We start from the raw sequence: 14,578 nt of genomic DNA, 5'->3' as shown, positions 1-14,578 counted from the left end.
TCCCAGGGCTCAGTCCAACCTTCTGGGGCTGCCATTCTACTGGGGGCCTACAGGGCTTCCTGTCTGCTGTCACTGAGGGCTGAGAGATGGAGACAGTGAATTCAGGTGGCAGGCCTGGTCCAGTTGATGTCCTATGGCTTTCCAGGATGGAAGGAGACACTGAGGTGGCCCCTAGCAGCCCCTATGAGGTCACTGTACCCCACAGAGCTCAGGCATTCTGGCCCTTCACTAAACTCCCCGTTTTGCTCAGCGGCAGCTTTCTAAGATACTATCACTTTGGGCTTAAGGACAGAAGTCTGAATGCAGGGAGGCAGTCCGGGGGCTTCTCTTGAGGCTGTGTTTTTATTACGAACTCATTACTTTGCACTTAGTTATAGGTTTATTTAGTGAGGTTTGGGTGACTCAAGGTTATGGGGTCCCTAGGGCCCCTCAGGCCCCTGCTTGATGCTTTGTGTTATCACGCTTTCTAGGCCTTCTTTCCTGTTTTAGGTTCAAGACAAAATCCTGGCAGCAAAGGAGAACACAGCACGGGCTCCTTTTTCTCTTACTGAGTGGGTGTCTCCGAGGATGTGGGCTCAGCTGACTTGAGTAAAACTAAAGCGCCACCCGCCCCCTGCGTGTGCGTGTCCTATTAGGCCGGGCCCCCCTGCAGAAGGAGCCAGAGACATTCTCTCTGGCCTGTGTGTCCACCGGGTGGTCAGGCATTCACCACTAAGTCAACCCTGCCCTCCTCACCCACGCATTCCTTCCTGTGACATCAGGAAACGCCAGCCACGCTTCCGCGGCTCCGGAAGAACATCTGTGTCGAGAAGCATTTGCTCGGAGGGCTTGGGCCCAACCCAGGGGGATTTGTTTTTCCTGAGACCCCTACCGAAACGGTCCCCCCAAAAGACTACAGCGATTCACCCTCTGGAGAGGACGAGTCCCACAGATCACCCAACGGGGCAGGGAGAACGCACTTTCTCAATGACCCCCATGCGTGGCGGACGTTGGCTTTGTGGCCCCAGCAACATGTCCCATGATGCAGCTTCCAAGGAGAGTTCTTCAAAGGGAGGAGGCTATGCCAAGACAGCATGACGTCTGAAGTCGCCAGCGCATCCTGAGAAAATCACGGCTCTGTCATTTAGCTGTAAGGCCCCGGTTTAGAGCCTTTGCCCTTCTGTGTCTGAGTGTCCCCATCTGTAAGATGAGGGGGCTGGGCTGCGTAACCTCCAGGGGGCTCTTCCAATCCCGCTGTGCTGAGCAAGCTTAGTAAATGCTCCTGAGAGACAGAAGACCCCGTGAAACCAGAGCCCTCTGCTTGCTCTCTGCTCTGGGCTGTGCTATTTTAAAACATCGATGCTTGCCTTCTTCATAGCCCGGAACCTTCCCCGTTGCCCTGGCTCTATCAGTCTGCAGAACAGGATCCAGCTTGCCTCCACCACCGCATTGGTGCTTCTCCACCTGGCCGCCCACTGGAATTGTCCTGAGATCTTTGAAAAACATTGGTGCTGGCATCTCACCGCCAGAAAGGGTGATTTAATTCATCTGAGGTGGGGCGTGGGCATTAGTATTAATTTTTATAAGTCCCCCCGGGTATGTTCTTAGGTGAGTTGCGACCCTCTGACCCAGATGTTGGTTGTTTGCCGCTGAAGGGTGACAGCCCGGGGCTGGGGGCGGAAACAGTCCCCTTCCCCTGTCCTTGCCGGCCGTCCCATCGTTCTTGTCGGTGTCCGCAGCATATTCTAGCATTGGCTTGTCTGAACGGCTCAAGCAAGGACTCCTGGGGCAGGGGTTCGACACCCTGTAGCTCCTCTCCTGGTATCTTGAAGGTGCTCAAGGTGGTTTGATGGGTAGAATTAGTGTGGTTAGCTCCCCCTGCAACCCCTACCCCCACCCCACTCCCCAGGACTCTTGCCCCTAACTCAGGCTTTCACATTCCTGGCAAGGTCTCTCCCTGCTCCCCTGGGGTCTGGAAGCATTTGGAGGATGCGGATGGTGGAGGGAGCAGTCCCCCCTGCTCTCATCCTTGGCTGGCAAGTGTTCCTCGGCAACCACCCAGCCTGATACCGGATCGGAGTTCACATGATTCTGCCTCAGCTCGGGAACGGGCAGCCTCCAGCTGGGATTTTCTAGACCGAGCTGGGAGGTGTGGTCTGTGGGAAATCTCCGGAGGGGAAGCGCGGGTCCTGGCTGCAGAGTGGCCTGCTTGGGGCCGTCCACCAGGCCCGGCAAGGTGGGTCCCGTCTCCTCCCCCAGGACTCTCCAGGGCAGAGGAAGCCCGGCTATTTGAGGTTTGAGGGCAGCGCTCAGCCGAGTAGACAGAGAAGAGCCAGATTCCCCCTTTGCTGCCGCTCCCTGCCTGCTCTTCACCTGGCGTCAGAGACCATCGCCTTCCCGGGGTCTGGAGGCTGAGAAGGCGGGGGATCAGCCCAGTTGTTTCCAAACTGAGGATCGTGACTCATTAGTGGGTCAGGAAATCAATTTAGTGTAGAAATGATCAGAGTGCGTCGCAAGTAGTGGGGTAAGTATTGCTTTGGGGAAGTTTTATTCTCTGTATGCACGCCTGTGTGTGTGTGTGTGTGTGTGTGTGTGTGTGTGATGTCTGTGTGCTTGGTTACAATGTCAAATGTATCCTTGCTACGCTTTGTGGTCAGAAGAGCTTAAAAGGCAGCAAATCAGTGCCGTGATGCCTGGGTTCTGGGTTCTGGGTTCTGGATTCAGATCCGCCCGACTTACTGTGTGAACTTGAGCCACTGGCTTAGGCTCTCTGGGCTTCAGGTTCTGTGAAATGGGATAGCGGTGCGAGCCCCACCTGCCCCAGAGCGACTGCCTGAGCCCAGATGGGACTGAACTTCCCAACAGGGACAAGGGCTTGAGAAATGAGATTTTCTCCTTGTTGTTGTTGCCCGAGTGAGGCTGTTTGGGAGCAAGATGGGACTCAGGAAGCCTGCAGCCTGATTTCTACTCCCGTCCCAGAGGGAAATGTCAGCCTCTGAAAGCAGGTGGAAGTTTGACCAGCTAAAGGGAAGGGAAGCTGGGTGCGCAGGAAACTCCCTGCTCCGTGGGCTCGGGGCTCCGTGAGTAGCCGTCTGTGTGCGTGCCTGTGTGCAGCACGCGGAAGAAACGGCGACAGATTAGATCACTGTTTATGCACCGGCTCCAGGCCAGCATCAGGCACCTCCGCCTTCTGGCTGGGGATGTGCAGGAGGCTCTCAGCTTGCGTCAAAAGGCGCTTCCTTCCTTTCAGGGCTAATTTTTCTTGGTCGTTAAGGTCCTGGAAGACCTTTCTCCGTGCCGACGAGCATTTGTAGAAAGATTTGCTTTCAGGGGTTCGTTGTGTCGTGGATAGTCCATGGATTTCCTAGCTGGATGATGAAGCATTTGAGGTAGATGCAGAGACTCCTTGTGTTCATTCTCCGCCCCTCCCCCCGCCCCTCGGGCCACCACGGACTGGGCGCACTTTGGGTGCTGAGGACATGGGTGACCCGGTAGACATCTGCCGGGTGCAGGGGAGCAGGCCCGGGACTAAGCCCGGTGGCCCTCCTGGTGGCAACTGAGGACCGGAGCTTGGCGAAGCCTGGGGGTGGAGGGTGGTTGCTCACGGATCACCGTGATAGACAGAAAGGGGACATGACACAGAGTTCATGTTCACAGAGTCTGGGCAGGTCTGAGCTCCAAACCTAGCCTACCACATCGTAACTGTGGAATCCTAAGCGGGTTGGTTCATCGCTCTGAGCCTCAGTTTTTTCACCTGTCAAATGAGCACTGATGAGAGTAGTATTGAAAGGGAGCGAATGTGCGGAAATGTGCCTGGCACGTCGACCCTCTCGGCCGATGTGGCTTGGTTCCTCTATTCCATCTAGGTTTTCCCATTCACGGAACACTTTTGCATCCACCGTGTCCCTTGATTTTTGAGGAGGAAGTTTCTTATGGACACCAGGTAGAGAAGGGACCCTCCTGGCAAGGTGGAGTTTCTATCTGGGGGTACCTGTCCTCAGGAACTGGTAGAAGGGAAGGCTGGCTGTGATAAGACCTGAGTGCAAAAGCTGGACCCTCTGACCAGCTCTGGAGGCTTGAGCAGATGCCAGGCTTCTGAAGAGGAAACCCCAGTAATCCTTCCTCCTTACTTTTCTATTTCTATTAATGATACCCCACTGTCCCAGCACCCAACCTCAAACCCATCTACCTATCCACTCACCCATCTATCCATCTCTCTCCCCATTAACCCATCCATCTGTCTACCCCTCACCCATCTAGCTATACTTTTTTTAATTTTTAATGTTTATTTGAGAGAGAGAGACAGAGAGTGAGCAGGGGACAGGGAGAGAGACAGAGAGAGACACAGAAGCAGAAGCAGGCTCCAGCCTCTGAGCTGTCAGCACAGAGCCCGATGTGGGGCTCACACCCACGAACTGTGAGATTACAACCTGAGCTGAAGTCGGACGCTCAACCGACTGAGCCACCCAGGTGCCACCCACCACCATCTAGCTGTTTACATATCCATCCACCCATCCACCCACCCATTCATCCATCTGTCTACCCATTCCCTCATTCATTTATCCATCTACCTCCTCATACATTCATTTACTCATCCACCTACCCATCTATCCACCCATTCACCTATCCACCCACCTAACAAATAATTTTTGAGAGTTTATAAGGACCAAGCACTAAGGAACATCTCAGATTTGTCCCTGACTGGGGTCCCTGCCCCCTACCTCCCTTCTAATTAGTTGTCAGTTTCTGTAGCTCCTTCTTGTCTCCTCTCTGGCCATGCTTCCTCATACCTAGACCCAGTCATGCCAAGCTACTCTCAGTTCCCCAAACGTGCCCGTTGTCTCTCTCACATTTGGCCTGTTGCACACATTGTTTCCACAGGCAGAAACTCCCCTCTGCTTGGGTAGCCCTTCCCCCTTCTTCTGTTTTAGTCTGACTTGCCGCTCAGGAAGGCTTCTCTGGCTGGGTCAGGTTACCTCCCATGAGCTCCCTTAAAGTCCTGTGCTCTCCTTAGGAGCTGGTCTCACCCGTCTTCTCCGCTGTCTCATGAGTAAAAGCAACTTGAGTTTCACTAAGTGACAGTGTCTAGGGCAGTGCCTTCCATACAATAGATACTCAATAAGTGTCTGTTGTATGAATGAATAAGTGAATGGATGGACAGATGGATGGATGCACGAAAGCATGGTTGCATGGATGGTTTAGAGGATGGCTTTAAGGGCGGTCAGATGGAGCTAGGAAATCCAACAGGAGGCCGTTGTACCGATGCTGGGGGTGAAGTCTTGACCAAGTCAATCTAGGGCGTTGGTGTAGGAAATGAAGAGGAAGAGATTGATGTGGGAAATATTTAGGAGTTGAAAATGGTAGAACTGGGTAATTTATTGGATGCTTTGGATGAAGATAAGGGAAGAAGCCAAAGGCCATTCATCTGCACAGGTAGAGATGCCCCTTCCAAGAGGCCATTAGTGCAGAAAATGATGGAAGGGGGCTGGGCCTCATCATGGAGCATGTCCTGTGAGGCAGTGGGAAGCTGGTTACGTCCACTGTCCGCCTGGTGGGAGGCCTGGAGTCGTCAGAGTGCAGATGGGGTTGAAACCACAGAGGGAGGCTGTCCCACAGAGGCCGTGTGTGGAGTGAAAAGAACAAACCCAATTAAACATGAGTATGAGGGGGGCTCACAGTACCACCGTGCGTTGCCTCTAGCGGTAGTCATTTGTGCGTGCTGTTCTGTCTTATGAGACTGGAGGCTCCCTGAGGGTGGGAGGAACACAGAGGAACTGGACTCTTGGACAAGCCACTCCATCCCTCAGTGTCCTCTTGCCTAAAATGGGGAAAATAACAGGGCTGTAGTGAAGATGGGCGAGAGGGCAGAGGTGAAATGCTCTGTAAAGTGCAGAAGATTTTGCAAATATGAGGTGTAAGAACGCTGACAGATCCAGTCCCTATTTCTTGAGAGAGTGAATCAGGCTGTTGACCTCCCAAAGGCTGCATCCTGGTTCTGCCCATAAGGGTTCTGTTGGGTCGTTAAGTTCCCCTTACAGCTACCTCTGCCTCCCAGCTTGGGAACTCGAGTTATCAGGATACTTATCCTGCCCCTTATCAGGACTCAGATCCCAAACTTTCTAGAGCTTCGAGTGCCTTGCTACTCAGAGTGTGGTCAGCGGGCTGGCATACCAACACCACATAGGAGCATGTTGCAAATTCTCAAGCCCCACCTCAGACCCACTGGATTAGACATTCGGTAGGTAAGGCTCAATAATTTCCATAAGGTTTTTTTTTTTTTTTTTAAGTTTATGTATTTATTTTGAGAGAAGAGAGTATGAGCGAGGGAGGGGCAGACAGGGAGGAAGAGAGGGAATCCCAAGCAAGCTCCACACTGTCAGCACGGAGCCCGACACAGGGCCTGAACTCATGAACTGCGAGATCACAACCTGAACCGAAATCAAGAGTCGGACGCTTAACCAGTTGAGGCGCCCCTCAATAATCTGTTTTAATTTTTTTTTTTAATTTTTTTTTCAACGTTTATTTATTTTTGGGACAGAGAGAGACAGAGCATGAACAGGGGAGGGGCAGAGAGAGAGGGAGACACAGAATCGGAAACAGGCTCCAGGCTCCGAGCCATCAGCCCAGAGCCCGACGCAGGGCTCGAACTCATGGACCGCGAGATCGCGACCTGGCTGAAGTCGGACGCTCAACCGACTGCGCCACCCACGCGCCCCTCAATAATCTGTTTTAAACAAATCTTCCAGGTGACTCAGATGCACCTAAATATGAAAACCACGGCTCTGGAACACCCAAACCCACTTTTCGCTACGAGGGAACGTAGGAGGTGTTTTAACCTAAACATAGTAAATGTTTCTTCTCTGCCTTGCACGCTTGAACATTTTTTACTTTGGTTGCCAGAATTCGCTTATTGTTGGCCTAGGAAAGAGGAAGCCACAAGCCATTGCCCCAGCTCCCCCCTCACCCGCCACACACACATATATACACTCACCACTTATAAACAATAGGCTTCAGCCTGGTGACCTTCCAAAGACCCGACAGGACGTGTTTTTCTTCACGATGGCTTCATTTGCCCTGTTTTGGGGGCATCTGGGGGCCTGTGCTTATGAATGAATCTTATCTTCCTGCGGGTGGACTTTATCTGGACTTTGGAGAACCTGAGGTAAATCTAGAGACAGGGGCTGTCCTGGGTGAGTGCTCTTGGGGACAGTTCAGGGACGTGTCCGGCTGTTGACCTCATATGTAAGCCAGCTGAACTGTGCGTGGGCTTGGGATTCAGGGATAGGAGGGCCGGCAAGTGGAGGGTGAGGGGAACCAAAGTTTGACTCACCGGCCGTGGGCAGAGTTGAGGGGTCACAGGGCTCATCTGCCCCCTTTCCCCCTTCCTCTCACCATCAAAACATATAAGCAAAACCAAAAAAAAAAAAAAAAACACAAAAAGCAAAAAATAAGAAAACACCCTCGTGCACTGTGGGTAGGAATGTAAAATGATGCAGCCACTACGGAAAACAGAATGGCAGTTCCTCAAAAGAATTAAAAATAGAACTGTCCTATGATCCAGGAATTCCACTTCTAGGTGTTCACCCCAAAGAACTGAAAATGGGGACTCAAGCGGATCCTCGGCATCCCTGTTCATTGCAGCGTTATTCACACTGGCCAGTAGGTAGGATAGAAACAACTCCGATGCTCACGGACAAATGAGTGGAAAAACAAAAACACAGTACATACACACAACGTAATGTTGTTCAGCCTTCAGGAAGAAGGAAATTCTGCAATATACTACCCCATGAATGAACCCGGAGGACATTTTGCTAAGTGACATAAGCCAGACACAAAAAGGCAAACACCGAATGATTTCCCTCACACGAGGTCCTAGCATAGTCAAATTCAGAGACAGAGAGTAGAATGGAGCTTGCCAGGGGCTGGGGGGTGAGGGGAATGGGGTATGGGGTATAGGGGAATGGGAGTAGGGTATAACGGATACAGAGTTTTCCAGTTTGGGAAGATGAGAAAGTTCTGGAGACGGGTGGTGTGGTGATGGTTGCATAACCGTGTGAATGTACTTCACACCGCTTAAAAATGTACACTTAAAAATGGTTAACATGGTACATTTTATGTTATATATATCTAACCACAATTAAAAACAGCGAGAAGCACTCCCCTCCGCCACCATCACTGAGATTCTGGGCTTGTGTCCTGGAGAGGGTGGAGAGGTGAGCCCGACGGGAGTCCTGCCTTCTGGAGACTGAGAGTTCGAGAGTGAGTCTCAGGTGGGGACTGGCTGGCCAGGAGGGGGGACATGGGGTAGGCAGACCTGGGTCCTCCTGCCCACGCTTCCTTCCTCAGGCCTGAGGCGCAGAGAGCTGGCCTTTGTAGCCAGAGGGTGGTGGTGGGGGGCAAGGCTGAGGGAGTCGGGGCCACACCATGCTGGGCCTTGTAGGTCCCGTAAGGAGTTTGGGCTTTACTGTAGGTGTGATAAGAAGCCATCTCAGTGGGTTTTAAGCAAGGAAGAAGAAGACCTGGTTATATTTAGAAAGATGGCTGTGCCTTCCATGTGGGTAATGGGCAGGAGCATGAAGGGGAGAGTTGGGGTGGGGTGGGGGGAGCCCCAAGGAGTCCCAGGGACTCCAGGTGAGGAGGGCAGCTTTGGACCAGAACCATGTCTTGCCCATTTAGAGGCAAGAGGCCAGGCAGGAGCCACAACAGAGCTGCAGGAGGGAGATGGCGGTGGGAGGGGGCCTGGTCAGCTGGCGGTGAGGTGGCTGGGGGCAGACTCTGAGGCTTTTCCCTTCTGGGTCCTTGAGTCCCAGATTGACTATTGTTGAGAGACCATGCAAAGGACAGGGTTGATTTGCTGATACTTCAAAATAGCTTAATTCGAATGTTACTCATTCAGAATTTGCAACCATATAAGACTGTATGTTCTCCGGCGGGGAGGGGGTGGTGAAAAAAATCTGAACTATTACGATGATTTGTCACCCTCCAAAAGGCTACAGGACACAAAGAGATATGCAATACATATGGGGTATTAAAATTTCACGGAAAGGGGGTGGTTGCGGGAAAAATGTCTAATGAGGGTCTTTGGGAGAATAATTCTTTTTCTTTTCTTTTCTTTCTTTCTTTCTTTCTTTCTTTCTTTTTCTTTGATACAGAGAGAGCATGAGAGAGTGAGAGTGGAAGAGGGGGAGAGAGAGAGAGAGAGAGAGAGGGAGAGAGAGAATCCTAAGCAGACTCCACGCTCAGCACGGAGCCTGATACAGGGCTTGATCCCACAACCCTGGGATCATGACCTGAGCTGAAATCAAGAGTGAGACACTCAACTGACTGAGCCACCCAGGTGCCCCCAGGGAGGATGACTGTTAAACAAACAAGCAAAAAGTTGAAACATCCTGATTTAGACTCACAGTGAGATTTTTCACTGGAACCAGGAGTGTTTAATCAATAGAGGAGCTCGGGCTTTTCATTATATATATATATATATATATATATATATATATATATATATATATCAGATAATTTATAAAGTAGGCTTACAACAACAATTTTTATTCTATTTTGTTCTAATGTATCTGTAAATAGAGCAATAGCATTTTCTTTCTTAAATTCTCAACACGATAAACTTCTTGCAAATACCATCTTTGACTCCGCCTCTTTCCCTCTGGCAAAACAATGCCGTGCATTTTGACATCCATCATTTGATGTGGCCCTGATACTGCCCCTGAGGGTGAGTGCTTCTATCCCCACCTTCTAGATGAGGAAACTGAGACAAGGGGTAAATGACTTGCCCGGCCTGTAAGCGGCTGACCCCGGCCTCGTGTTCATTTCTGTTGGTTCCCGTCTTGTGCTGTTCCCTGCGCTGGGCCCTCAGTTCTCCAGAGAAGAGGTGAGGGAGCACCTCCTGGGGAGCACCGAGAATCCAGGCAGTGGCCTGAGGGAAGCACGGCCTTTGTTTCTTGCCGGATCACAAGAGGACGTGACAGGGTCGGGCCCTGCTGTCTGGAGAGGCCCCCAGGAGGGGCCGTGACCTCAGTGTTCACTGCCCTGGTACATGTCTTGGAGCAGGAAAGATGTGACGGATGCATAGTGCTGTCGTAGAGAATGGCTGGAGCCCTCACTGTCGTGCGTGGGTCGGAACTGAACTTTACCTTGAGCTTCCCTTGGAGGGTTTGTGCTCACGAGGGCTCCTAGCCTTGCTTGCTGCCCCGAGGGACCAGGAAAATAAATAAGGGACGGGAGGCCAGGGAAGGGGGACAAGGAGGCCCAAACCACATTTTACATTTTAGTATCCTGGCGTACAACCCGCTGGGAGAGTCTAGTTGAGTTGAGGTCGGTCCGTCTTCTCGGTCGGGTGAGGCACTCGGAACGGGACCTGGAACACAGTAGGTGCTACGGAAATGTGAGCTGCTGTTATTCTAAGCCTTTCCCGCCTTCAGCTTTCAGGGACTTCCCCGCCACCGAGGAGGCCCAGCCTTTGAACCGGCTTGAGCCACATCCCGCAAGCAAGATGGCGTCAGAGAGCCCGGCCCCTTCCCCCAGCCCATGAGGGGCGAGGCCCCTTGAGGCCCGAAGATGGGGAACGTCACTGAGAACTCGTCGCTGAGCTGTCCCATCGACCACACCATCCACCAGACTCTGGCCCCGGTGGTCTACGTGGCGGTGCTGGTGGTGGGCTTCCCGGCCAACTGCCTGTCCCTCTACTTCGGCTACCTGCAGATCAAGGCCCGGAACGAGCTGGGCGTGTACCTGTGCAACCTGACGGTGGCCGACCTCTTCTACATCTGCTCGCTCCCCTTCTGGCTGCAGTACGTGCTGCAGCACGACAACTGGTCGCACGGGGACCTGTCCTGCCAGCTGTGCGGCATCCTCCTCTACGAGAACATCTACATCAGCGTGGGCTTCCTGTGCTGCATCTCCATCGACCGCTACCTGGCCGTGGCCCACCCCTTCCGCTTCCACCAGTTCCGCACCCTGAAGGCGGCCGTGGGCGTCAGCGCGCTCATCTGGGCCAAGGAGCTGCTGACCAGCGTCTACTTCCTCAGGCACCAGGAGGTGGTGGAGGACGACAAGCGGCACCGCGTCTGCTTCGAGCACTACCCGCTGGAGCCGTGGCAGCGCGGCATCAACTACTACCGCTTCCTGGTGGGCTTCCTCTTCCCGCTGTGCCTGCTGCTGGCCTCCTACCAGGGCATCCTGCGGGCCGTGCGCCGCAGCCACGGCACCCAGAAGAGCCGCAAGGACCAGATCCAGCGGCTCGTGTTCAGCACGGTGGTCATCTTCCTGGCCTGCTTCCTGCCCTACCACACCCTGCTGCTGGTGCGCAGCCTCTGGGAGGCCAGCTGCCAGTTCGCCAGGGCCGTCTTCAACGCCTACCACTTCGCCCTGCTCCTCACCAGCTTCAACTGCGTGGCCGACCCCGTGCTGTACTGCTTCGTCAGCGAGTCCACCCACAGGGACCTGGGCCGCCTGCGCGGGGCCTGCCTGGCCTTCCTCACCTGCGCCAGGACCGGCCGGGCCAGGGAGGCCTACCCGTCGGGCACCGCCGACGCCTCGGGGAAGAGCGATGAGCCCGAGTTGCTGACCAGGCTCCACTCGACCTTCCAGACCCCGAACTCGCCTGGAGCGGGCGGGACCCCCGCGGGCGGCTTGGCCTAGCCAGGGTCCCGCCGTGTGGGGGCAAGTGAGGCCTGAGCTTGCCCGCGGCCTGCCGCCCGCGTGGCCAAGGGCAGGTGGGAGCGATGGGGGCCTGGGCCGCCGTGAGACCTCTCTGGTCCCGGGGTGGCGGGGGGGTGCCTCTCTGGTCCCGGGGGGCCTGCTCCAGCTTGCTGAGCCCAGTGGGGATAAGCCCCCATCAGCTGATGGGAGTCGTCTGCGGCCGGCTTCTGGGGAGAGGAAGACAGTGAATTGTCACCTCCAGGAAGTTCTCAAAGACAGGCTGGAGGCGGGGAGGGTGCAGAGCGTGAGGGGTGGGGATTGGGAGATGAGGGTGGGGATCTGGGTTCACGCCTGCCAGGACCTTCCAGTGCCGTTGTCACCGATGACACCTGTCCAAATGCACGGGTGTTTCCTGAGGACATGACACACGAAGCTGTATTGTCATCATTAACACTTGAGCCCCACCCCACAAAGGGGTCGGAAGGGAGATGACCTCCCTGGAGGCCGGAGGGGAGAAGGGAGGTGGGGAGGCGGTCGGGCACTGGGAGCATGTGGTGGGGGGACAGTGAAGGGCATGTCTCACTTTCACAGGAAAGGTGAGTGGATTCTACAAGCCCCAGGGCTGATGGAAGACAAATCCCGGGGCTCCCTGGGGCCATGTCTGTGGCCCTTTTAAACAGCCAGTCCTGAAGCGCAGGGCCAGGACAGAGGCCTAAAGCCAGTGTGTCTAACGGAGTTCCCAACACACAGAGTTCTAATTATTTTTCTGTTTCCATTTGCCCAGAAGCACCAGAGGCAGATGCCAGGAACCCTATGTGTGTGTGTGTGTGTGTGTGTGCACGCGTGCGTGCAAGCATGCATGTGTTCACCGTTAAAATGCCAGGGTCTCCATGACAGCTCTGTGCCAAGACACTGAGGCTAAGGTTATATGACTACCGGCAGAGTTGTCTCACCCCCCCCCGCCAGTCCCCACCTCAGCCCTCTGCCACACGCCCTGTGGAGTGTCTTAGCAGTCTCAGAGAGGACCCTGACATTCTTTCCGAGTTCTCAGATACAACAAAACAAAACGGAGACTCATTCTCTGGCATCTCTCAGCCCAAAGGCCTGGGGTTAAGCTCCATAATGGTTTAAATAGCCCCTGGGACAAGAAGAGGAGGTGGCCCCGGGCTCGCCCTGCCTCTTTTGTTCTCCAGCACTGCTCGTCTGCCAGACGTCTCACCTCACCACCTGGAGAGTGATAGTGGGTCTGTAGGGCCATATGTAGACCAGGGTACTGCCCGCCATCTTCTGTTCTGTCCTGGGAAGCTCAGTACCAGTCTCATCTCTCCTGCAATTTTGTGCCCGACCATGTTGAGCCTCCACCCTGCTGAACATACCAAGGACCAGAAGAACTTCTTGCTGCTCCAAGGATCTGCCCACCTTTACAGAAATGCTAGTCCTTCAGATTTCCTGGTCAGTGGGCTGGGGCCAACTCTGACTTCCTTTGGAGTTCTGGGATTCAAGCTCCTCACTGCCAAGGGGCTAGGTGGACTCAAGCCTGGGGAGGGACCAGGGGCAGGGAGACACAAGCTGGCATCCATAGAACATTTATGGAATCTGCTAAAAGGAGAGCCAAGGAGAACATCCTCTAGATCTCTCTGACTCTCCTCCCATCCCTTTCCAAGAGGTGGATTTACCCTGAGTCGCTTACTCTCTAATCAGGGGTGCCCAGAGGCAGATACCCCAGGTTGGATGTGTCCCAGGGAAGTGGCTTTGGCTTTGGATAGCTCTACTCTAGCTCCTTATGGAAGGCCTCCCATAACCTGGGGAGCTTCTCTTCCCCTTCTTGGAGGAGGCAGTGACCAGATCTGAAAGTGGCAGAAAGGCCACACTGCCAAGAAAAGTCCACCCGACCCCAGCCCAGAATCTTACTGGGGCAATGGAACTGGTTGAGACCTCCATGCCTCCTCATGCCAAATTTCCCCCTATTTTGACCTTAAACATGGGTGTTCCCACTAGGAGGATGGACGGGGATGAGCTGAGGGTGGTTCCTTTTACTATCAAGAGTTGTATTTTTGTACGGTCCTCCCTTTTATGCCAAGTATGTGTGTGCCGAACTGTGCAATGGATTTACATAGCAAACTTGAGTCTGCAAATAAAGCAAAGTAAAAAGCCACAGCTGGAGTGTGCTGCAGTCTTTATGGGGAGGGAGGGTCTTCCAACACCAGGGGTATCTAGAAGGCTCTTGAAATACCCAATGGAGTTAGGAAGATCCAGGGATTGGTTTTCTTAGAGAAAAGTCAGAGAAATTAGGGTATTTTCCCTTGGTCAGCCAGCAGTGGCCAAAAACAATGGAGCCTTCAAGTGAAGTTGGGTCTTCTCTCTCTCCTCTTGAGATTCATAAAGTGTCTTCAGCTCTATAGCACGTTGTTACAAATCCACTCTGGGAATTAACTTGTTTTCCTCCTTTTGAGGACAGAGTCCAGCCTTGTGATTTGGAGAATATCACTCCCTCTGTCCCCCCACAGGGAGGAAGGGCTTGATGAGAGAGACCACCCCGCTCACCATGGAAGATTGCCAAAGTAGGAAGACCTGCTGGAGTCATCTCTTGGGGATGTCCTCACTTCTTGGGTTTTGTTTGGGGAGGCTCACATTTGTTGACCAGCCCTTTTAGGTTTTAGCATCTTCTCAACAGTGGCAGGCTATGTGTTTATCACTCAAGATTAACCGCATCATATTAAAATGTAAATTTGGTTTTGGTCACTTAATCCTTCTCTGGGCCAGATTCCTGGAGTCCCGAAGTATTCTGCAAGAATTGATCCTTCTTCCAAACAAAGTGAGGACGTTATTGGGGATTAAGACTCCTTTCTCTTCTGAGAGAATGGATGGAGGAAAAGGCCCATCTGGTTTGGATGGAAGGTGACAGAGCCATTAGATTCCTTTTTTATTCACCAGTGTTGCTTAGCAA

General features: G+C 53.4%; 1 protein-coding gene across 7 annotated transcripts in view; it reads left to right on the top strand.

The window, feature by feature from the left end:
- Window positions 1–13,788, top strand: part of GPR68 (G protein-coupled receptor 68) — a 30,236-nt gene extending 16,448 nt beyond the window's left edge. For 4 of the 7 annotated variants that reach the window (XM_045451885.1, XM_045451888.1, XM_045451887.1 and 1 more), the window contains one exon: window positions 10,413–13,788. In XM_045451885.1, coding sequence (XP_045307841.1) covers window positions 10,549–11,631 — 1,083 coding nt within the window. In that variant the 5' untranslated portion in view covers window positions 10,413–10,548 and the 3' untranslated portion in view covers window positions 11,632–13,788. Of the gene's footprint in view, window positions 1–480; window positions 1,588–1,957; window positions 2,504–10,412 lie in introns of those variants that run through there. The other 3 variants (XM_045451891.1, XM_045451889.1, XM_045451884.1) reach the window with 3 other exon arrangements.
- The last annotated feature ends 790 nt before the right edge of the window (window positions 13,789–14,578 follow it).

The sequence above is a fragment of the Leopardus geoffroyi genome, chromosome B3 (assembly GCF_018350155.1).
Source record: "Leopardus geoffroyi isolate Oge1 chromosome B3, O.geoffroyi_Oge1_pat1.0, whole genome shotgun sequence".
NCBI lineage: Eukaryota > Metazoa > Chordata > Mammalia > Carnivora > Felidae > Leopardus > Leopardus geoffroyi.
This window is presented reverse-complemented; position numbering and strand designations above follow the sequence as displayed.